The sequence below is a fragment of the Physeter macrocephalus genome, chromosome 4, assembly GCF_002837175.3.
Source record: "Physeter macrocephalus isolate SW-GA chromosome 4, ASM283717v5, whole genome shotgun sequence".
In the NCBI taxonomy this organism is placed as follows: Eukaryota; Metazoa; Chordata; class Mammalia; order Artiodactyla; family Physeteridae; genus Physeter; species Physeter macrocephalus.
In genome coordinates this window covers 15328076-15353633 of record NC_041217.1, presented here as the reverse complement: position 1 = coordinate 15353633, position 25558 = coordinate 15328076, and the positions used below count along the sequence as shown (strand labels likewise).

General features: G+C 36.7%; 1 protein-coding gene across 1 annotated transcript in view; it reads left to right on the top strand.

Moving 5' to 3' along the window:
- The window catches only part of USH2A (usherin), an 829367-nt gene that overhangs the window by 32740 nt on the left and 771069 nt on the right, over nt 1-25558 (top strand). The window contains exon 3 of the mRNA XM_028488076.1: nt 19934-20066. Coding sequence (XP_028343877.1) covers nt 19934-20066 — 133 coding nt within the window. The remainder of the gene's footprint in view (nt 1-19933; nt 20067-25558) is intronic.

The following is a 25558-nucleotide window of genomic DNA, read 5'->3' as shown; positions in this document are numbered from 1 at the left end:
GGGCCTCTCACTGTTGTGGCCTCTCCCGTTGCGGAGTGCAGGCCCAGCGGCCATGGCTCACGGGCCCAGCCGCTCCGCGGCATGTGGAATCCTCCCAGACCGGGGCACGAACCCGTGTCCCCTGCATCGGCAGGCGGACTCTCAGCCACTGCGCCACCAGGCAAGCCCTGGAAACTAATTTTTTAACAATGGATTCCATAGTTTGTTCTGACTGCCAGAATGTTATTGTCGTTGGAGTTTACTACTCTACAGCTTAGGAAAACCAAGTTTATGTGTTCTGAGTAGTGTCTTTAACCATTTTCCTTGTAACCAGTGTCTTTATCAAGTTGATATTAGTTTTATAAGTGTTTTTCATATTCAGATTATTTTTTTTTGCCTTTTCCAAATTACATCCTATTAACATTCATAGAAGTATGAAATTTATCCACACTCTGGGTCCTTCATACCTTGGATTGTTTTCTCCTTTATGCAAAGTAATTAAATTACGTTTTTAAAAGGAGTTCCTCCTGCCTTACTTCAAAACCCCTTTACGCCCTGTCAGGATTTTCAAGTTGTCCTATGACAAAATTCTCAGAGTCTGAGAAGCTAAATGTCAGGGGTGCGGGTGGTGTATTGGTATTTAAGCTCTGCCCACAAAGCTAAAGCATGAGCAAAGGAGGAGTAGTTATTCTTTTTGATGACTGCTATTCTGTTTGTGACTGCTGTGCGTTTTCCTTTATTTTTCAAATTAAACACTACGTAAAAGACACTGTGTAGAGGTTTTGGAAGTGACAAAAATCAGCTAAAAAGAGTGTTGGTAAAAGGAACTTAGTAGAAGAGATAAGACGTAAACACTGGTGACTGTAACACTGATAGAGTGATGAACACGAGTGGTTATAGTTGTTGAAGTTGCAGTATCTTCTGAAGCTTCATGGATCCTAATGCATTTAACTAGGGCCTTGAGTTTCAAAAAGTTCTCAAGAGGCAGAAGTGGGGGGAGAATTCTGGGTTTTGTACAGGGACGGGAAAGGAGCAAAGGTTGGGGTATTCATGTAATGCTTAGAGTGACTGGTCAAGTTTGCCTTGAGTAGATTTTGTGTAAGAACATAGTGAGATGAAAGCCTGAAGGATGTTGGTTATCACATGATGGAAACTTGAGAGAAGTTGGGAATACCGTCCAGTAATCAAACGGAAACAAATAGCAGTTTTGAACAAATGAGGAATCGGGTTAAAACAGTCCTTTATTTTATGTATTGAAGTGTAGTTGATTTACAGCGTTGTGTTAATTTCTGCTGTAATGCAAAGTGATTCAGTTATACATATATATACACATTCTTTTTTTATATTCTTTCCATTATGGTTTATCATAGGATATTGAATACAGATCTCTGTGCTATACAGTAGGACCTTGTTGTTTATCCATTCTATATATACCAGTTTGCATCTGCTAATCCCGAACTCCCACTCCATCTCTCCCCCAACCTGGCAGCACAGAGCCACCTTCACCCCAGAATTCCAGTGGAATGTGGAGCAGTTAATCTTGCAGGGTCCAAGAGCCCTGTCATCTTTTGTTACAATTCATGCCCTTCAATTATGTGTCCTCTCCCATGTTCTCATGCCGTCATTTCTCTGTCCTTCCTTTCTTTACTTTCATCTTCAACATTTGGGCAACATTTTCATTGTACACGCTACTTTACGTACACTTTCAGCCTCTTGGTCAACAGTTCTTCAAAACCCTGGCCTGGCAAACACTGATTCTCTCCCTGGAGGCACCCCTCTCCTGTGCTTTATAAGTGGAGGGCACTCATTCCCCGACTTTTCATCCATCTCAGTGCTGGGGGCAGGTGGAGATCTAAAGATTGACATCATTATTATTTTTTTTTAACCTTGCATTGGAAAGAAAGAGTACTTTTAAGCTCATGTTAACTAAGCATATAACTTTCTTCAACAGCTGTCTCATTTTTTGCCACAGCTGGAATCTGGGGCAAGCTCGCCTTGAACACAGGAAAATCTCACCCTAACTCTCAGGGTTTCTCAACATCAGCATCATCTTTTGGTCAATGACCATGTAACCTCATTTTCTCCCCTTTTTACCATCCCACTCACTTAATCACACTAACAGCCCTCTTTCTGATGTCATATCTATTGTGAATGGTAACTTTTGGCTACAGACCTAAGTTAAGCCTCTGGACCCTTGTATTTGTCTTTGAATCTAATGAGTCTCTTCTGGATTCACTTCCTCCACTTCTAGTGGAGGCCACGAAGAGCATGGTTTCACTAGTCTCTTAACCATTTCTTTTATTTCATGTCCCCTGTCCTTCTCTTTCCTCCAAACCCCCAATTCTCAAATTATTCATCAGACTGCCTTGTTACTGCCTATGTATAGACTGCTGGCTAATACTGAAAAAAAAAAAAAAAAAAAAAAAAAAAAGAAAAACCAAACAGGTGTGTGGACTGATTTAATGATTTCCAGCCAGAGGTGCTTTCTCAGTGCAGCCTTAGGGTCAATTACAGAGGTGCAGGTTTTGATTCAAAGGGTGTACATAATTTTACTTTTGGTGCATATTGACAAATTGCCTTCAGAAAGTGTTTGACTAATGCAGACTCCTATGAAAAGTAAATCAGAGTGCCTGTCCTTTAAATTCTTGCCAATACAGGGAATTATCTATTTCACTTTCCCCAGTCTGATGGGCAAAACAATATTCGTGCATTCTTGTTTCCTTTTGCATTTCTTACCCTAACTTGTGCACGTCTTACCTTCTGTAGGGCTTATTGACCAGCCGAATATATATTTTTTTCTTCTGAGTAATACCTGTACATTGCTTTCTTGCTTTTTTTTTTTTCTTGCTTTATTTTTTTAAATTAAGGGGTTTGCTTTTTTATTGATTACTAAGAAATCTTAATGTATTAGTAATTGTTTCCCTCTGGTAATTTGGAAGGAATTAAATTTGGTTTCATTTATGCTAGTGATTAATTTAAAAATCCATATGTAAAAATAATTTAAGCCTGTATTTCTCAAGTCATGATTTTCAGACATCAAACTATGTATCAACTCCCATAGGAAAGTAAGGGAGCTATCATACCTTTGCTTTCACGATTCTTTTTTTCTCTTCCCAGAGTCTAGTTTTTGTTAGTATAAATAAGGATTCTTATCCCAATATATTATAGCAAAATCATTATATTGAAATGTTGTTACTTTTATTTCAAGCATTATCATAACACTTCACAACTGTTATTTAAAAGCAATATGCTTAAATGGATTCAATACTCATTGACCGTCCTTTTGTAACTTATCTAATTTCTTAATTTGAATTGAGCCTTCTCTTTGGTGAGAGTATTTGTTTTCCAAAGGGAACATGGCTGGTGATGTACCTTCTGAATCCTTGTATAGTTGGGCGTATCTTTTTAAGGCCTGTATTCACGAACGGTGACTTGGATGAGGATGAACTTCATCTTCTCTTTCATTTCTGAGCCTTTAATACAACGCATCGTGTTTCTGAAGAGAAATCTGAGACAACCTTGAGAATTACTTTTCACTGTGTGTGTCCTGTGTGTGTTGGGGGTGGGGATTTTTATAGGTTTCCTTCTTTATCCTTAAAGTCCCAGGACAAGTAACATATACCATGGTGTTAATGAATCTTTATTTGTTTTTCTGGGAATGCAGTAAGCTGTTCTTAGCTGAATGTTCAGAACACTTTTCTAATCACTAAATGCTGGTTTCTGGTATGTCTTTGTGTTTATATTCTAATTATTTGTTTTGTCAAATAATTAGTTTTTTCACAACTAATGTTTTTAGTTTCTTCCTTTTATAGCCAAGTTAAATAAGAACGTGTATATACTCTAATGTCCGTTCGTTCATCAGCGTTTCCCGATCACCTCAAGCCTCTTTTATAAGAGCTCTTCTACCACTCAGGCTCTTTATCTTGGTATTTTCATGGCCACTTGCTTAACGGTATTCACTTTTCATCTCACACACTCCCCCTTGGAGTCCTCATTCACAACCATGATTCGCTCTAGAACTATTTCTGTACTCGTGATTATGAAATCTCTGATTCCTAGATTGATATTGTCACAGTGCTGTCAGTGATCTTTCCAAATTCAAGTGTTGTTCTTCTAAGTTTTAAGATGCCTGAGTGTGGAGCAAAGATGCTCAATGACTTGGCTCCTGCAGCTGCACAGCCTCATGTCCTGTAGATCCTCCCTGTGTACCTTTCATTCCAGTGATGCTGAACTCTCGGGTCTTGCCGTGAATCAGTCTTTCTTGCGTTTGTATAACCACACACGTTCCTGACTTTGCCAGGACTCCTCTCCCCGCTACTATTTATTCAGCTTAACCCTACTTCTCCTTTAACTCATTTGGCATCAGATTCTTCAGGAAACATTTTCTCAACTCAAACGCTGAATGAGATGTGCTTAATCCTTCTGTGAAATCATCACAATTAACTCAATGCTCTACATTTGTATCCCCAACTAGACCAAGGAACTTTAGGTCAAAGATTTACTGATGTTCCCTTCAGGGCCTGGCATCATGTCTGACTGTGGTCAATTCTCAGTAAATATTTTTATGAATGAATGAATGGAGTGAGTGAACGAATGATGGCATCATCCAGTGTTGTAATAAAGAGTTTTGGAAATTAGGACAGTCAGTTTGGAAGCTCCTATGATAACACGGATGAGAGGTACTGATTGGATTGAATATGCAGCAGGAGAAAACTAAAGGCAAAAGCAGGTTTATGAGGCAAATAAATAGCTTACTGAAAATTTCATTAGTAATTGGGAAGTTTAGAGGAGCAGTAAAGATGACCCTAAAGTTTTGAACAAAGTTCTTCACAACTTGGTTTGCAGGTAGGAGTTAGAAAGAGGAGCCTTCCTGAACATTTGGGTTGTCTGTTGCAACTCATTTTCTACTCCCCACCCCATACTCTCCACCCCTTTCCCCTAGTGTTTTCAGTTACTTCTGTCTCCAAAACAACCTCCAGAGTGAAAACTGTTTTCTTTCTAAAATACAAATGTGATTACATGCCTCCTTTGTTTAAATAAACTCTATGCTCACCCTTACTTACACTTTAGAGAATGAATTCTCCTCTTGGCAACTCTTTCAAGACCCTTTACAATGTGCTAGACTGTCCATCGTAGCCTAACTGTCCTAAGTATCTTGAGCTTTAACTGCACTGTTTTCTGAGTCTCTGAAAACTATGCTTAATGATATTCATTCAAGTTCTTCCTGCTTGCCCTCATTCATGGTTCCTTCTGCCTTGTACCTTTCTTCCTCTCCCTCTTAACCCCTAGTTCTTTTGTACACATATTTTAATGACCAGCACAAATGCAAATTCCTTTGTAAAAAGCACGCTAAATCCCTTTCCCCTTTTCTCCTCTGTGCTCCTATAGCATTTTTTTCCTATTGGTCATACATTTTCTTTATAGGTAGATTTCATTAGACATTTATAGGTAGATTTTGCATTAAGTAGATTTTGAATTTATTGAAGGCAAACACTTTCTTCATTTATGTGTGTCAAGGACGTAGAAAAGTGCCTGTTGCATGGTGGATGTTTAATATAAATAAATATGTAAACAAATGGAGTTGAGTGAGTTTGGTAAAGAATGATGATATTGAGAAAAAAGTGATATGTGATAGACTGAAAAGCTCAATATATTTTTAAAATGATGAGTGAACACTTACAACTTTGCTAAATTCTACATAAATCCTCTCTTTCTTTATCCTGAACAAAACTCTCTCTCCCATGATTGTTGATCACTTTGTAGTCTCTTCCATTGACGGTGATTGTATAGCTCACTGCTCTCTTTGCTCCAATAAGTTAAAAAAGAAAATCATACTATGACTTAAACTAGTGATTCTCTTTTTTTTCCCTCACGTTTTGTCTCACGCTGAATTCTACAATATCCTTTGCTCTTCACAGATGTACTCACATTCAGCCTTTTCTGAATTCTGTTACAGCCCAGAAGATAACTGGAATTTCCTTAAAAATAATACACATTTTCTTTACTTTTCATATCAAGGAAAATAAATACACAAACATTGGCTTTCTCTTGCATTCCCTAGAACTCTTTTTTCTTTTGCTTTTGGCACTTTTGATCTTTTTGATTTTTCACGGTTCTGTCTCTGTATTCTGGCTGGTATCAGAAACAGTGTTGCTCCCTAGTAAATATGAGGTAGTGAGAATGACAATCATAAACATTTTCAGCTACTTGGAAAGAGATGTTATTTAAACTGTGTGTTCTGAATGGCCTTCTCTTTAAATAGAATGAATTTCCTACTCCATTCCTGCCCAATACCTAACCTCTTGCATTTTCTTCTAGGTTGTTTCTTAGTGACTTTCATAATACCTGTCAATTTAGTGTCTTCTGCAGATTTCATGAACAGACTCATTCCTCTTGTGGATCATCAGTGACAACCTGAAGTAAAATTGGAATTCCCCTCTTAATTCCATAAATATGTAGTTTTAAATGACAGGGCTTGAATTCACTTTCATATAAAATGTTATTTCAAGTAAGATTGAACTTTTATACCTCTGTGGTTCCTCAGTGCCATTATATTTCAGTTTTATTCATTTTGTGTTTTGCTCCTTTGCAGTAGCCTGTGCTAAGCTCGTCCATTAAAATAGACAGTCCTTCTAAACTCTGGTTGGAGCGCAAGTGGTGTAGCCCCTTGGGGAGGTAACTGTAATTTGTTTGATTGGATACTCAAGCTTTTCAATTGTTTTATTTCCTTAGAGAAACAGAAACTTTCTAGCTTTCAGGTCAATCGGTGTAATGGTTGGATCCAGATGGAGTGACACTTTCTCCCCCTTGTAAGTCTCTAGTTCCTCAGAGAAATCCTTGAGCAATCTGTTGACAGCTTGCTGTCATCTAGCTGGTCTAATGGTATAAATGCCTTAGACACTGATTCCGAGGAGTGTGAAAGCCTAATGGTAAAGTGAAATTTTGAGGGCTTCCCTGGTGACGCGGTGGTTGAGAGTCTGCCTGCCAGTTCAGGGGACACGGGTTCGAGCCCTGGTCTGGGAGGATCCCACATGCCGCGGAGCAACTAGGCCCGTGAGCCACAACTACTGAGCCTGCGCGTCTGGAGCCTGTGCTCCGCAACAAGAGAGGCCGCGACAGTGAGAGGCCCGTGCACCGCGACGAAGAGTGGCCCCCGCTTGCCACAACTAGAGAAAGCCCGCGCACAGGAACGAAGACCCGGCACAGCCAAAAATAAATAAATAAATAAATTTCAAAAATTAAATAAATAAATAAAGTGAAATTTTGAGAAGTGGAATGCACTCTCAAGTGCATTAAGGATAAGGTACTTAGGCAGTTCCCCATGTTTATTTTCTTCCAGCGAGTTTTTTTAGGTCTTTGCTGTTTTTTCGCTAGGGAAAGAAATTTACCATTTTAACGTGCTCAGACACAGTAGCAGCTGATCACCAATGCTACTATTGGGAGGTAGAGAAAAGAACGCAATGATTAGGACACGTGTTGTAGGAATCTAGGAAAGGAGAAAGCAGATGAGATCAGGTTGGCAGAAGAAACCACAGCCCAAAATACACACAGGAGAGAAAAGTCGTGGCAGATGAGAGAACTGAGTCGTGGGTGTCGTAAGCCTGGAGCTGACAGACTCCGTGGGCAGGAGGATGCGTGGGGACGACTGCCGGGGACAGGACTTGGCAGATAGCGCCTGGAGTGACCGTCTGGATCAGCTTCTCCCACTTTCCCCATCAGACGGCATCAGGCAGTGGAGACGGTTGACCTCAGTGTGGAGTGTAGAGCGTGGTCTGTAGGCCAGAAGAAGGCAGGCTGATGCCACCCTGGTGAAAGGGGATCCTTGCACCGAGAAAATGAGTTGTGCTGCTTACCTGCTCTTGCCCTGTAGTTTTCGGATCTGGCCTAGAGTGAACAGAAAGATGTCCACAGGGAGATCCAACCTTCCCCTAAGAGGAGGTTCAGAGATGGAAACAGAAAGAATGGATGGGGAAAAATCGCAGAGAGTAGAAACAGTTATGTTAAAGTTGCGGAAAGAAATGCTTTTGAATTAGAAGGGTTTTGTGCTAGTGCTGGGACTAATGCAATGACCTGATTAGAGCTGATGTTATTTTGTGAGCGCACGTGTGTGCGCGTGCGCGTGTGTATGCATGGATGAGGGATGGATGCAGAAAGGAAAAAAAAAACTAAATTATAAATATATTGAGAGAAAAGTTATACTTAATTAAAATATGATAACATGATAGAAAGTTATTAAGTGATTATTTAGGCTGGCTTATGCATTAAAGGACTCTCTGAGGTGGCAATATATAAGTGAGATCTGAGTGGCAATAAGGACTTAGCTAACCCTACATCCCTTCATCCTGACGACCTGTATTAGAAAAAAGTCTCAGAAGTCCTAAAATCTCAACCTAAATTGAGTATTTAAACATTATAATTCAAAGATGAATCTGTGGAAAGTAGAGGTAAACTACTACCTAATTATACTTAATGGAAAGTTACAGTAATTTACAAACGTCCATTGTTTACAAGTATTAGGAGATAACAAAACACTAGTGAAGTATCCTGAACAGTAAGTATGGTGCGGGAGACAATGGATCTTATGCTGATTTTTTTTTTTTTAAGCTGTTGGGGGTAGGAGTTTATTTATTTATTTATTTATTTATTATTTTTGCTGTGCTGGGTCTTCGTTTCTGTGCGAGGGCTTTCTCTCGTTGTGGCAAGCGGGGGCCACTCTTCATCGCGGGGCGCGGGCCTCTCACTGTCGCTGCCTCTCGTTGCGGAGCACAGGCTCCAGATGCGCAGGCTCAGTAGTTGTGGCTCACCGGCCTAGTTGCTCCGCGGCATGTGGGATCCTCCCAGACCAGGGCTCGAACCCGTGTCCCCTGCATTAGCAGGCAGATTCTCAACCACTGCGCCACCAGGGAAGCCCTATGCTGATTTTTATATTATCTATTGTAAACTTAGCAATTCTCCCCCTAACCTTTCAATTGGTTTCCCCTTTAACAGTCACCTTCATTCTTCATTTGCTCTTTCTAAAAATATATTGGAAGCAGTTGTAAACTCATTGTTATTCTCTTTAACAAGTTAAATCAACACGCAAATATTTCTCCCACCTGTTATATTTATCCTGGGTCTCATGATTCTGGGGCGTGTCAGCCTTTGGAGAAGGTTAATCCAGGCTTTGCAGAAAGAGATGAACTATTCCAAATACACCACCAAATTTAGAGGGTTTTTTTTTTTTTGACAGCTGCTGCTTACCTGGGGGAAAATGGTTTGGAAAGAAATATGTAAGAATTGGACTGTATAAATGTGAATTATAAAAAGACAAAATGAATATTATTTTCAAGAGTGCCACTTGAATCTGGTAATCCAATTGCTAATATGAAGTTCTTCAGATGATAATAAAAGCGTTCATTTATTTTGCCCAAATTGATGACACAATCTTAGTGTTTTTTCGTTGTGAAGGGGTAAAAGAAAGGAAACTTTGCTGAATGTTCTACATTTGACCCATAAATAGCTGCTTTCGTTTTTAGGGCTGATATAATCCTTACCTTAAAAGAATGCCGTCTATTTGCTGCCGTCATTTTTCTGTCTAAATCAAATTAAATGTGTGTGCTTCTCCATTACTGATTGAAGAAAAAACTGCTTAGACAATTACTGTCTCACCAGCTTTAGGGCAGAGAGCACCCACTTTAAACAAGGGTCACCGTGAAGACCTTATTCTCAATTCTAGAGTGTCTTCAAAGATCAAGCAATTCACATCAGATTTCATGATATAGCTCTCTAAAGGAGGTTAAAGAGATTCACATTTTTCCTTTGGCCTAAAATGGATCTTCTTCATTTAGTTTATGAGACACATTTTCAATAAATTTTGCTCAGTACTCCTAGAGCTGGAAAATAAAACAAAAACAAAAAAAATTAAAAGGACACACAATGGCAGGACGATAGGTACTTGTAGAAAAGCATGCATTTCTTTTAGGAATGTAAAATTAATAATCCATTAATTATTTAATGGAATATTCCACCTTTGTTGATGATTTTAGTTGGAGTAACTCCTGCAGAGCGGAAGCAGGCATTTTACCTCTGTTTTATTTATATGGCAGGACTCCATTTCAACTTACAAATTACTGCTCAGGATCTTTAAGATATCAGCTGAATACTGGCATGGAGTTGAGCTTTTGGATTGTGCACAGAAATGATTTCCTATATATTCATCTACATGTTGAGGGCTTGATTGATGACCCTCGGACTTTGGGTCAGGAGTGAGTTCACATCTTTGTCTTACTCCCTGAAAGTATAAACAGGAATCCAGCGTCCAACATTTTCAGGCATGATTTGATCTAGTTATATGCAACTTTATAATTTAAAGAGGTTTAAAAATCTGGGAAAGATTTGGGGGGAAAGTGAGAAAGATGACTTTAAATTCAACACATTGAAAAGAAAATAATTTTAAAAAAAGGGTTGATCAGTATACATGGAAGGCTTGGGATAACTTATAAGCCTCTTTCCATTTTCTTATTTCTGGTGTTTTCTGTATTCCTTCGTGCAACTCACTTATTCCCTATCTTCTACCACTTCTGCCTTTTGCTAATTTCTATTAATCTTTCAAGTTAGTTTAGTTAATCCTTCAATCCTTAGTTTAGATGAAGCTTCATTCATTCAATGAAGATTTAATAAGTTCCTAATATTTGCTAGTTACCGTTCTGGGGAATGAGGGAACAATAGTGAACAAAACAGTAAAGGAAACAAAGCCAAACCTCTTCTTATGGAGTTTCGATTTTAGGCAGGAAAAGGAGACTAAATAAAACAGAAAAATAAAATATGCAATATGTTTGATGTGGGTAAAGAGAATAGTCTGATAGGGAAGGGGGTTAGCAGGGATGGGGCTACAATTTTAGATAGGGTATTAGGAGGGGTTTTGCTAAAATGACAGTTAAGGAAACATCTGAAGGAGATGAGGGAATAAGCCAGCAGGTGTCTGTAGAAGCAACGTCAAGGAGAAGAAATAGAAAACGCAAAGGCTTTGAGGAAAATAGGTGCCTGGAATGTTTGTGGAGGACAGTGTAGCTAGATCAGAGAGCACAGGGCCATACTAATAAAAGATAAGCCAGAGGTAGCAAGGAGACAGATTGGGTAGAAATCTGTAGAACTTTTACTCAGTGTAAAAACCCATTGGTTTACATGCGATAAATCAGTGAAGTTAGACCACACCTTCACACCATACACAAAAATAAACACAAAATGGCTTAAAGACTTAAATATAAGACACGACACCATAAAACTCCTAGAAGAGAACATAGGCAAAACATTCTCTGACATAAATCGTACCAATATGTTTTCTTAGGTCAGTCTCCCAAGGCAATAGAAATAAAAGCAAAAATAAACAAATGGGACCTAATCAAACTTACTTTCTTTTGTACAGCAAAGGAAACCATAAACAAAATGAAAATACAACTTACAGACTGGGAGAAAATAATTGTAAATAATGCAACTGACAAGGGCTTAATTTCCAAAATATATAAACAGCTCATACAACTCAATAACAAAAAAAAAAAAACCAGCCCAATTGAAAAATGGGCAGAAGACCTAAATAGACATTTCTCTAAAGAAGACAACTCAATAACAAAAAAAAAAAACCAGCCCAATTGAAAAATGGGCAGAAGACCTAAATAGACATTTCTCTAAAGAAGACATACAGATGGTCAAGAGGCACATGAAAAGATGCTCAACATTGCTAATTATTAGAGAAATGCAAATCAAAACTACAATGTGGTACTACTTCACACTGGTCAGAATGGCCACCATCAAAAAGTTTACAAATAATAAATGCTGGAGAGGGTGTGGAGAAAAAGGAACGGTCCTACACTGTTGGTGGGAATGTAAATTGGTACAGCCACTATGGAAAGCAGTATGGAGGTTCCTTAAACTAAAAACAGAGTTGCCATATGATCCAGTGATCCCACTTTTGAGTACATATCCCGAGAAAACTCTAATTTTGAAAAGACGCATGCACCCCAGTGTTCATAGCAGCACTATTTACAATAGCCAAGACACGGAAGCAACCTAAATGTCCATTGACAGATGAATGGGTAAAGAAGATGTGGCATATATACACAATGGAATACTACTCAGCCATAAAAAAGAATGAAATAATGCCATTTGCAGCAACATGGGTGGACCTGGAGACTACCATACTAGGTGAAGGAAGTCAGAAAGAGAAAGACAAATACCATATGATATCGTTTATACATGGAATCTAAAATATGATACAAATGAACTTATTTACAAAACAGAAACAGACTCATAGACATAGCAAACAAATTTATGGTTACCAAAGGGGAAAGGGGGTGAGGGAGGGATAAATTTGGAGTTTGGGATTAGTGGATAGAAACTACTATATATAAAATAAAGAACAAGGTCCTACTGTGTAGCACAGGGAACCATATTCAATATCCTGTAATAAACCATAATGGGAAAAATATGAAAAATTTTATATAATATATATGTCTAACTGAATCACTTTGCTGTACACCAGAAACTAACACAACATTGTAAATCAACCATACTTCAATTGAAAAAAAAAATTTACAGTCTTCTGCAAAAGAGTGACAATCTGCTTTTGTTTTGTCAAGAATCCTTGGGCTTCTTTCTTGAGAATATACTGAAGGGGAACACAGATTGAATCTGGGAGGCCAGTTAGGAGGCCACTGCAACAATCTAGGGAAGAGGGGGCTTGGGCTAGTGTTGTAGCGAGAGAGGTGGTGAGCAGCAGAGAGGTGGTACAGGCAGCTCATAGGAATGTCGCTACAGTGGGAAGGAGAGAAATGGGGAAGTATTTAGAGGAGAAGACTTCTAAGATTATTTTTCTCTTTCTCATCTTTGTCCCTGAGCACTTTATTCATGTTTATTTTATTACATTTTCCCACTTGGCATTGAAAATATTTTTATATACCAGTTTCCATTACAGAATACAAGCTCCTTGAAGAAAAGGTCTGTGTTTTATATATACTTTATATGTAGCATAACAATTAGCATATTATAATGTGCTCATTGAATATTCAAACAACTGAAACATTTTCAAAAAAACTATGGTTTTTAATGAAGGGTATGATGAACAATTTTCTTCCTAAACATGGAAGACAAAATAAGAAGTTGACTTTTTAAGGAGGGGAACTTGTAGGCATAACAAATAAACAACTTCCAGATTTGGGGATATAAAATGCTGAAAAGGTTACTAAGGTGTTTTACAACTAATTCTAATAATCTTTTCAAAGTCATCTGTTCCATATGGATTACATAGAAAAAAGAACTAATGATACATTGAGATAATTAAGAGTGTAGAAAATTGTGATCATCTCTGTACCAAATGTGAAATTGTGCACGAAGTGTTCCTAGACAGTATCTACAGAAAATGGGCTGGCTCTATCCCCATTCCCTAGGAAATCAATAGTAAATCAAACCGTTGGCAGATTTTTCTATTTTATATATATATGTGTGTATGTGTATGTGTGTGTCTGTGTAAATTAATATCTTTTTTTTTTTTTTGAAGTGAAGAGAGTAATAGTTTCGGAAGAAGTGGCCGTGACAGTTTTACATCTACTCAAGATAGGACAAAGAAAACGACTTAGATTCCTCTGTTAAATTTCTAGAGATTAATTAAGTTGGAGGCTTATTCTTGGGAGGTTGCAGTATATGGAGAGAGAACTTTAGTGGATATCAAGGGTGAGTAGTACATCCAAAGCATCATACTTAGGGTGAAAATGTAGTACACTTAGGCATGGATCACTTCCAGGGCCTGGCTTGTCTGAGTTACTCAGAGAGGAAAAAACAAAAGTCTGTATGTAGGGGACAGGGGTCTGGTGGGGAGGGGGTGGGGGGATGAACGGGGCAGGGGGGAAGGGAGAAGGGGCCAGGGAGAGGAGTGTTGAAATGAAATGTATGAGCTCATGGGAAGTGAAAAAAAGAAACAAAAGCAAGAAAATCTTGAGGAATATAGCTGTGTCTGAAGTCATTTCCCTGTAGCCATCTTTCATACAAAGAGAATGAGATACAAGATGTTATCAGTAAATCAGACCAGTAGTGGGAACGCATGCACATTGCAAGCACTTGTGGGCAACTCATGTGGTTAATTTCTACCAAACCGACCTTCCATGAACAATTACCTCAACTCTTTTTCTCATGTTGTTTGTATAAACGTAGCATAGAAAATATTTAATAGACTGGCGTATTTATTCATAATTATATGATTCTATAAAAACCCATGTTAGTAAGTAAGGTCACTTTACAAAGGCGAAGAATCCCTGTACGATATATTTTACCTGTTAGAAAATGGTGCCTTTTCTTTATTGCTTACAATTGCAGAATAGTGTAGATTGTGTTGGTGGTTTTGTTTTTGGCGTATCTATTAGTCAATCAATTAGTATTTATTGAGCTTCTGCCCAGCATGTAGGGCATGCTCATCAGATTTGCAAATGACACAAATCTTGGAGGATGTTAAATACATTGGATGACAGACATAGCATCCAAAAAGATTTTGACAGCCTGGAGCAATGGGCTGAATCTAACAAGATGAAATATAATGTGGATAAATATAAATTCCTGTCCTTTGGTCCAAAAAACTAACTGCCTGTGTATAGGATGGAGTAGATATGCTTTAACAGCGATGTAAGTTAAAAAAAAAAAAAAAAAAAAAGACTTAGTGTCTTAGTGACTAGTCAGCTCAACTTAATTTATCAGTTTTAGTTGTATGATGTCATGAAATCTAGCATGCAGTTTTGGATTATATTAAGGTGATAATCTTATTTCAATTTGGCGAGAGACCACATGTAGAGATTGTAGTATTTCTGGAGCCACATTTTAAGAAGAGAGAGACCCAGAACCATGTCATATTTAGAACACCACAGAACTAAACACATTTATCTTGAAGAAGATTTAGGAGAAAAATGATATGTGTGGACTCTCGTGTGGAAAAGAGATTGGATTTTTTTCACGTGGTCTTAATAATTAGAGCTGGGGCCTACGAATTGAAGTTATAAGGAAATATCTTTCAGTTCAATCATTTATAATAGTAAAAGCTGTTCAAAGATAAAAGGGTTCCCAAAGTCTTCAGAAGCAGAATACTGGAGTAGGTAAACCTTAGTGTCCTCATTTTGGGGATAGTAACACGGTAGAGGGGCAATCTGAGAACCCAGTGAGATACTATAAGTAAAGCACTCAGCGCACTGCCCGGCAAATGGCAAGTGATTATATAGCTCATTGGAGTTGTTACTCTTCTTATTATGGGAGGTGTTGATACAAAGCCTGAATCATCACTGTGTTGAGTTAAAGCCAAGAAACTCAATGGGTGGGTCTGATAAACTAGATGGTGGTTATTTCTAAATGCTCGCTGGGTGCAATCTCTGAAACCAGTTATTCTTCTGTGTGACTTTGAAGAGTGTAACCTTTTTTAAAAAAAAATTCTCTCTGATTCCATTTCATTACTTGCAGATAATGCCAAACCTGCCTTAGGTTGTTGTAAGGATAAAAAAATGAATATATATATATAATTTAGAACAATGCTCGACATGCTAGTTAATAAATGAGAGCACGTTTATAATGCTGAAGTAGTCGACAAAGGATCATTGTAGGATACAGGACTTGAGATACATGTTTTGAAAAATATTAAATATTTAAGTAAATGAAAAGCAGTAGCAAGGTTATTCCCATATGGAAATAGCTTGAATAAAACATGGAGATCGAATAAGCATTGTGGGATCATCAGACAGTGAAGAAACCTTACCAGTTAGGTGAAGTTGGCTACTGGTGACCAGTTAGAAATAAAAGTGGATGGAATGAGTGAGGGAAAACCTCAGAAGACCTTTGGTTTGGGATGGTAAACAGAGTGGCATTCCACCTGCTTTCAGGTAGGGGATGAAACATACATGTGATATTTTAAAATAACCTTATGAAGTTTTCAGAATAAATTGCCTTCCTTATGCTTAAAAATTATGGATGGAATAGTTGAATCTTTTATGCAAATCCTTCTTTATCCTAGAAATAGAAACTCTATTTCAGGGCAATTTCTATTTCAGAAAGTCCAAAACACTTTTTCCTCCATGAAGTTTTCCCTTCAGATTCATATCACAGTGGTTTTCTTTTTTGTTTGAAATCCTTAGCATTCAAAATGTTTTTTGCATTTGTTATCATCCATCATCATCTTCTGAGAGTGAATTTGAATTCACGATCTGTTGCCAGATCCCTTTGTGTTAAATCTATGAAAAAGGTGTTCTTCAAAAGGCTTAAAATGATTTCGTTTTAAAATGAGACCCATCACATTAGTGAAACTGATATTCTTGGGAGGTTTATATAAGTTGGTTCTAGGAAGACAAGACCCACAGAGAAGGTCCAAAAGTAGTTTATATACCACACATTCATGGATTAAGGTGTAACTTCTCAAAGCAACTCCATAAAAAAAAGACAACACTGCATTAACTGCACGAAGATTCAGTACATAAGTAAAAAACAACCGTCATCATTTGTAGTGACTCAGACACTATTTAGTATGCTAAAATTAGTGTTGTTTCATACATACAGGCTCCTTGGGAAAAAGGACAGTGATTTTATTTTCTTGGTGTAACTCATAGGGCCACTGTGGGTGCTGGGTTAATGCCGTGTTGAATTAAATTTAAATTAGGAGGATATTGGCAACAGGAAAGCTATAAAACTAAAACTATTTCTCCAATGAGGAAGTCAGCATAGGTACTCTGCCTTTTTGTTTCCCAAGCTGAATCAGCAGTTTTTTGTTTTTCTTTTTCTTTGTTGTTGTTCCTGGTGGTGGTGGCCTACAGGAGTAGCGTAGCAACAGACGTTTGGTGTTGCAGTGGAACAGGTGATTGTTGACAGTTACAAGGTGAACTTGGTTGTATTTTTTCCCTTGGTAGCTTCTCAGCAATTGTGTGACCTTCTGGAATTTTGAATTATGCTCCTCTCTAATCAGGCATGAGAATGGTTAGGAATTCTACATCTTTAAGTCTACTACACTCTTGTGCTCAAAGGAATGAGTACAGCGTATCCCAGGGACACCAAATTTGACCCCCTAAACAATGGCTAAAATAAAATTTGAAACCCTGAGAGAATGAAGTCTGGAGAGTGACTTGCTCCCCTGCATCTTCTTTCCAAAATGTTTTTGGACGTCTTATGAAGGCGTTTAAGGCTTTTTCTACAGCTGCTATTGGTTTTGCCAATTCATTCCTTCAAGCCACACCAATAAACATGTACAAACTCCTCTAATCCTCAGAGAGGTGGAGAAAAAGATAGGTGGGAAGTGCACTGTAGTAGAAGGCTTTCTTTTCACAGGTGAGAAATTCTGTTGTATATATTCCTATTCCCCTAAATAACTGGCAAGCTCATCAGGATGAGCTATTGCAAAGAGCCACCATGATGGTTACAGTTTCAGTGTGATGGGGCCCCAGACCTGAATTGCAAAGTAGTGTAGAGGATCCTGGAATATAAAACATGGTACAAAACACCAAAGAGGATTTAATCTTATTTATAAAAAGGTGATTGCAGGGGGTGGCAAAAACAGGCGAGAGTGACTTGGGGTCATCATTAATCATGTTTTAAGTACCAGCAAAGTGAAAACATTCTTCTGGAATTCACTTCAGTGACACTGAATCCTTCTACTAAGCAAATATGTGATGAGTTGATGAAAAGAAAAGAAAAAAGAAAGGTCCTGAACTCTTGACTACAGATATAATACAGTGAATACAGAAAATCAAAAGCATGCTTTCTATCTGACTCAAAGGTGCACTTAAACTTGTAAAAGACAACATTTTTATTTGAATGATATGACAGAACTGTCACAGGAGTGTTACCTGCTATAAAGAAAGCCAAAGAATTATTACCTTTATTAGACCAGTGACACTGAGCTTTAGCCATACATTTCTAACTTCTGTCCCTCTACAGAGACAATTTTCTTTTCTTAAATAAACTGTCATGCTAGTGTTAATATATTGTTGGCTCTCTTCATGCTCTGAGAATACTGCTGATATAAAACATGTATATGTTAGATTGGTAATAGTATCTTTAGTGTAGCTGACTAGAACAAATGTGTTTCCCTCATGGCTGTGCTAATGTGATAAAGGAAAATTGGCTGTTCATCAGCTTTTGGCTGGGTAAAGACAGTAGAGATGGAGCCACATTCTTTTTTATGCATTAATACCATCGAGAACTTTTCACGAGTTATATTTCATGTGCCTGCATGTTGCGCAAAGATGTTGTAAAACATGAGATAATGCTACAAATAACAAAGTAGAAAAGCCTGTATCTTTTATAATGATAACAGTCAAACACCAAATGACAGTAACAGGCTGTAAAAAATGGGATGCAAAAAAAAAAAAAAAAAAAAAAAGCCACAGTGGCGGTGTATATCCAGGTCCGTGAGGAGCTAGTGTGTGATTTTATGTCTTTATGTTAAAGCTTTGTTTTATAATTAAGTAAAATGCAACACAGGGTCAGTGAGTTTAGGAAAGAACATGAAAGCAGGTTTTAAATGAAAGCAGGTTGGGTAGAGTGGATAAAAGCCATATTGAATAAGTTTTTGAAGAATTGATATTGCCAAGAAATTATGATGTTAATTTCTAGGGGGGTGTGTGTGCTTTTTTTTTTTTTTTTTTTTGAGAAGCAGTTTGAAAGGAGTTCACTCATATGATTTAAATATATCAGAGGATGGTTATTTTTGTTAATTTTTTTTTTTTTTTTTTTTTTTTTTTTTTTGCGGTACACGGGCCTCTCCCTGTTATGGCCTCTCCCATTGTGGAGCACAGGCTCCGGACGCGCAGGCTCAGCGGCCATGGCTCACGGGCCCAGCCGCTCGGCGGCATGTGGGATCTTCCCGGACCGGGGCACGAACCTATGTCCCCTGCATCGGCAGGCGGGCTCTCAACCACTGCGCCACCAGGGAAGCCCCTATTTTTGTAAGGCTATTTTAATAGAATTTCATTTTGAATGCTACGATTTGATATTTTTAAATTAAGATGTTAGCATCTGACCTTCAACTGCAAGGCATTAAGTTTCTCAATGAAATAATCTGCATAAAAGTTTGATTGAATTGACTATTCAGGGATCAACACAGACAAAAATTTCATAACTTTTTATGGTGTAATCCAGGGGTGGTCAGACTACAGCTCATGGGATGAATCTGGCTGGCTACCTGTTTTTATAAAAGTTTTGCTGGAACACATCCATGCCCATTCACATACATGTTGTCTCTGGCTGCTTTCCTATTACAGCAGAGTTGAGCAGTTGTGACCTGGACCATTTGGACCACAAAACCAAATCACTTGGCAAACAAATAAAAAATATTTATTCTCTGGCTGTTTACTGAAAAAGTTTGTTTACCCCTGATGTAGAGAGTTGTTATGGTATTTGCCTGATTAATTAGCCTAGCACATGATTGGCAGTTTTTTACATTATTCTGTATTAGAGAAGTATAGATGAAAATTACCAACTAGATACCAACACCTAAGAAAGTAAATGTTTACAAGGAGCCTTTTGTACTAGCAACCTAAACTGAATTATATCCATATGTAATGCATTTTTGGTATATCTGGTTTTGAATATTTTTGCCTTTTGTGTTCATTTCTGTTTGTTTCCAGATATGACTGTAACAGATTTAACTAGTAGCTAAAGAAACAACATGTCTCCAGAAAGACTTATAAAGGCATGGCAGTCAGAGCTGTTAAATATGGGACGAACAGTTATGCATGCCTGTGAATACCCTGGTAGATATGACCCCAGCACAAAACTATAACATATAGGTTTATATCTAGATATACAAACACAAGACATATCATTGAGCCATTAAAATAAAATTCCAATCTTTCCAGCTGAAGGAAGTGGAGAAGTAGGAAATTAACTTGAGAAAGCCTGCTGAAGTGTAGTTATTATAAAGTAAAAGGTTATGCAATCAAAATAATGTGATAATTTCTTACAGGTACATCAGACAAAAATCAGTTTCTTCGTCAATGGTTTGGAAGAGGATAATACAGCTTTTGATGCAGGAACTCTAAGTGGTTCAATTACAGATTTTGCCTCTGGTACTATGCAAATAGGACAGAGCTTAAATGGTAAGAGTCCGACTTCAGAAAATTATTTATTTTATCCAATTACACTGTTTCTTAAAAATTGTGTCAAAAATAATTTTTTAAAATACCCAGGTGTATTTGTTTCCTAGGGCTGCTGTAACACATTAGCACCAACTGGGTGACAGCTTAATTGAGCAGATTTCATCCCCTGGTGGTTCTGGAGGGTAGAAGTCTGAAATCAAGGATTCAGCATTGGTTTCTTCTGGAGATTCTGAGGGAGAATTCATTCCATGCCTCTCTCTTTCTGGTGGCTTCTGGCGATACTTAGTGTTCCTTGACTTGTAGCTGTATAACTTCAAACTTTGCCTCCATCTTCACCTGGCCTTTTCCCCTTCTCTTTTCAGGACACTTGTGACCAGATTTAGGACCCACCCTAATCCAGTATTGTCTGGTCTCAAGATCCTTAATTACATCAGCAAAGACCCTTTTTCCAAATAAACTCACAGTTGCAGGTTGCAGGTAGTCTTATCTTTTGGAGGCCATTATTCAACCCACTATATCAGGGAATCTTGAAAATTAGAATGTCTCTATCATTTATTTTTAAAGTAAGAACACTATGTAATAAACTATATTTTCTTTTTTTAAAATTTTTATTGAAGTAAAGTTGAATTACAATGTTGTGTTAATTTCTGCTGTATAGCAAAGTGAATCAGTTACACACATATATATATACATTCTTTTTTTATATATTCTTTTCCATTAGGGTTTATCACAGGATATTGAATATAGTTCCCTGTGCTATACAGTAGGACCTTGTTGTTTATCCATTCTGTATATACCAGTTTGCATCTGCTAATCCGAAACTCCAACTCCTACCCTCTCCCACTCCCTTCCCCTTGGCAACCACCAGTCTATTCTCTATGTCCACGGTTTTGCTTCCATTTCATAGATAGGTTCATTTGTGTCATATTTTAGATTCCACATATAAGTGATATATGGTATTTGTCTTTCTCTTTCTGGCTTACTTCACTTAGTATGATAATCTCTAGTTGCATCCATGTTGCTGCAAATGGCATTATTTTGTTCTTTTTTATGGCTGAGTAGTATTCCATTGTATATATGTACCACATCTTTATCCATTCATCTGTTGATGGACGTCTAGGCTATTTCCATGTCTTGGTTGTTGTGAATAGTGCTACTATGAACATAGGGGTGGATGTATCTTTTTGAATTATAGTTTTGTCTGGATATATGCCCACGGGTGGGATTGTTGGATCATATGGTATGTTGGATCATATGGTAATTCTATTTTTAGTTTTCTGAGGAACCTCCATACTTTTTCCCACAGTGGCTGCACCAACTTCCATTCCCACCAACAGTGTAGGAGGGTTCCCTTTTCTCCACACTCTCTTCAGCATTTGTTATTTGTAGACTTTTTAATGGTGGTCATTCTGACCAGTGTGAGGTGGGACCTCATTGTAGTTTTGATTTGCTTTTCTCTAATAATTATCGATGTTGAGCATCTTTTCGTGTGCCTCCTGGCCATCTGTATTTCTTCTTAAACTATATTTTCTTTCTCTTTTTTTTTCAGGTTTATATTTTATTGTATGGCTATTGTTAAAGTAAGCCTTAGAGTATTAGACAGAAACTGGAAAATAATAGTCAACATGGAATAAACTGGATTAATGGTGTTCATATCTTCCCACCCTAAAAATGGGCTATGTAGATTAAGAAGATAATATGCATCACATCCTGAAAAGAACAGAAGTTGTATTTAGACTTCTCTTGAAATAACTATCACAGTGGTCTATAAAATTGTCTGCACCTTAAAATGCGAATGCGAATTATTTTGTTATTAAATAATAAATGCTCATTATAAGAAAATGCAAACAACACAGAACTCTAAAAATAGGAAGCATTTTCCTTTTTTGACCTTCATAGATAGATATAGTTAACTTTGTTATACCTTTCCATCATTTTTGCACATATAGCTAGAGATATGGTTATAAATACAGTAATTTTCCAAAAATGAAATTATCATACATATGCTTTCTCTGAGCCCTCTAAAAATAAATACTTCCCCTCCAAATGTGATGAGAAACATGTCAGTATGCCTTCTCATTTAAAATGGCTGCATCGTGCACAATTGTATAGCTGTAACCAAAACTTTTTAAACAAGATTGTATTGATGAACATTTAGGTTAATTCTACTATTTCAATATTATTAGCAGTTGTTTGATAGAAAACACTAAATATATATATCTATATATTATATCTGTGTCTATATTTATCATGCCTATGCACATATACATGTATATGTGTTTGAACAATTGCCTGTGCAGTTCCCTAAGACCTTTTACTTTGGCGTCAATTTCTCTGATTTCAAATCCCTACTAGGTCACTTCCATGTGACCTGGAATAACTTTTTAATGTCTCTAAACTGTAGTTATGTCCAATTTAAAATCATGATGATGATGATATTTCAGTCCCATTGTAAGGATCAAATGAGGCTATGTCATAAAAAGCACTACTATTTTTCCAGCATCTGGTACCTAGTAGTTGCTCCATATTTGTGGAATGAATGAATACTGTATCTTGTATATACTAAATCATATTGATATGTAATACTATTATTAATATTATAATTATTTCCCTAACATGAATCAATAGAAGTTAAATAGGTTGAAACATATGGTCATTTTTAAATTTTAATACATATGAGATTGATTACCCTAAAGCATAACAACAGATAATCTCCAGAAAGGTTGTGAAAATTTACAACCTGATTTAAAAATATAGGTAAGTATTTGCCTCCTTAAACAGTAACTGACCTTACAAATTATCCTTGTTTTTTTCACTTTTGTCATTCCTCTCATGGAAAAATGTTTTTGTACACTGCCTTAGAATTATTTGGCCATTAGTGAGGTTGACTGGCTTTCCACACATGTCTTGATAATTTGCATTTCATTTGTTAATTCCTTATACATGTTGTGTGTCTATATTTATAGTCTGGAATTTCTAATTTGTAAAAGCTCATTGATGCTAAGAATATTGTGTTACACACGTTTTCGTTAGTTTTTAGATAGTCTGATAATTTTGCATTATAGAAATTAAAAAATATTTTAAGTTTTTAATAAAGGCAAAACATGCATGTAACATAATGCATAAATATTAAGGGGTACAGCTTTATAAAATTTTAATCCTATATAATTCTCATCCAGAATGAGATCATCAAACATTTCTTGTATTAAAGACTCCTAGTGAATACCGACTCTAAAGGGAAACAAGAATAGTGTTAGTAAGGACCTCTATTGGCATAGATTAGTGTTGCCTATTCTTGAATTCTCATGTAAATTAAATCATGCAGTAGGTACTCTTTTGTGTCTAATTCCTTTTCTGAGCACTATGCCTGTAAAATTTATCTATATTGTGTGTTGCTATTTCTTTAAGCTTTAGGAAATATTTCTTTACTTTTTCAAAGTGGGTATTCTAACCAATGATATTTGAGAATTTCGGCGATCCGTGTCCTACCAACACTGAGTATTGTCGTATGTTATTGTTGCTTGCCATTCTGGTGGCTGTATGGTACATTTCCTGATGATTTATGATGTTGAGAACATTTTCATGTGCTTCTTGGTCATGGCTATGCTCTTTTGTGAAATACCTATTTAAGTTTTTGCCTATTTTTGGGTTGGATAGTTTGTCTTTTTATTACTTACAGGAGCTCTTCAGTATTTTGAATATGAGTTCTTTGACAGATACATGGACTTCAGATATCACTTTCTGGGTTATGGCGTATACTATCATTTTCCTTTGATCAACAGATATTCTTAATTTTAGTGAAGTCCAGTTTATTAACTTTTCTTTCAAACTTAATACTTTTCATGTCCTGTTTAGAATATTTTTGCAAATCCTGAAAGAATAAAGTGTAGGAGAACACCATAAAGACCATAAAGATGTTCCCATACACTTTATTTTAAAAATGCTATCATTTTACGTCTCAAATTTAGATTGATGCTCTTTCTGGGATTGATATTTGGGTATGGTATGAAGTAGGAGTCAAGATCCATTTTCTTTTTTTCCCACCTGAATATCTAATTGACCCAGGAACATTTTCATCACTTCTCTACTACTTTGCAGTGGTAACTTTGTCACAAATTATATATCTGTTATGTGAAGATGGGTTTGTTCCTGAGCTCACCGTTTTGTTTCAGTGATACGTTTGCCCATACTTATCATTAAAGCATTTAGTTTTCATTATTGTAGCTTCATAAAAGTCTTAATATCTAGAAGTATTTAATTTCTCCAATTTTTTTTTCTTTCAAGATTGTCTTGGCTATTATATGAATTTTAGAAGTTTCTCAATTTTCACAAAACTTTGAGAGAATTTAAATCCTTAACTCAATTCTGCGAGAATAGGCAGCTATAGAATATCAAATCTTCCAATCCATGAACATCATATACTCCTTACTTTCTCCCAGCAATGTTTTTAGTTTTCTGTATAGCGTCTCATTCATATTTGTAAGACTTAGTCCTGTGTATCTGTTGGTCCTTTTCTTCATGTAATTTTACTTCAATTGTTTTGGAACTTTATTCTCTAATTTTCTTTCTGTTATATAAAAATGCCATCAATTTTTATATTGACCTTAAGTCCAATGACCTTGCTAAATTTTAATTCTAATAGTTATACAGTACTATCTTATATACATAGTAGGCACTCAAATCTTTTCAAATGTTTGCAATAAAGGAATAAGTAGTCATGGCTTTGGAGTTGTCACATAGATATTTATGGGTGTTGTTATTAATAATTTTGAAACAATGTAAAATTTTAATTTCCCCCTCTGACCTGAGCTATCTAGTTTAAAGAAAAAAGTATATATTTTTAATTTTCAAAAAACATTCTAAAACACTGTGGTTAAATTTCCAGGCTCTGGGGTCAGATAAATTTAGGGTTGAATTCAACTTAGTTGTGTATTTTTGGTCAAAATATGTATCCCTTTTAAGTCTTAGGTTTCTAATCTATTAAGTAATGTTTTAATAAATGATTCGTGGGAAAATTATAAGAATTATATGAGACTCTGTATGTGTAGTATGTACTGCTTGTCATACTGTAAATGTTAATAAGTGACAACTATTATTAACCTCTTTAAACATCTATTTTCTTCTTGTGAAGCAGAGATAACAATTACTTTCCATATAATTGTTGAGAGATCCAAAGAAAAGTGACTCTATTATTTTAATTTGTATATTCTCTTAGATCAAGCTAAACTTATGTGAAGAAGTAACATTTTAAGGAGCCAATATATTTAGAAACTTGGTTTGAGTAATTAGTATATTGAAAAATTTTATAAAGTACTCTGCCTGCAGAAATTCTTAATAACACATTACATCTTGTGAGCCTTATTTCAATATTTAACTCCCATTAGCACTTCTAAAAGTGTTTTATTGCCCCAAATGTTGCTCAAAGTAGTAGACAGTGCCATAAATTTGTCCACTCTGCACTGTGGGGTTGAAGTGATTTGCTCCTATTCTAT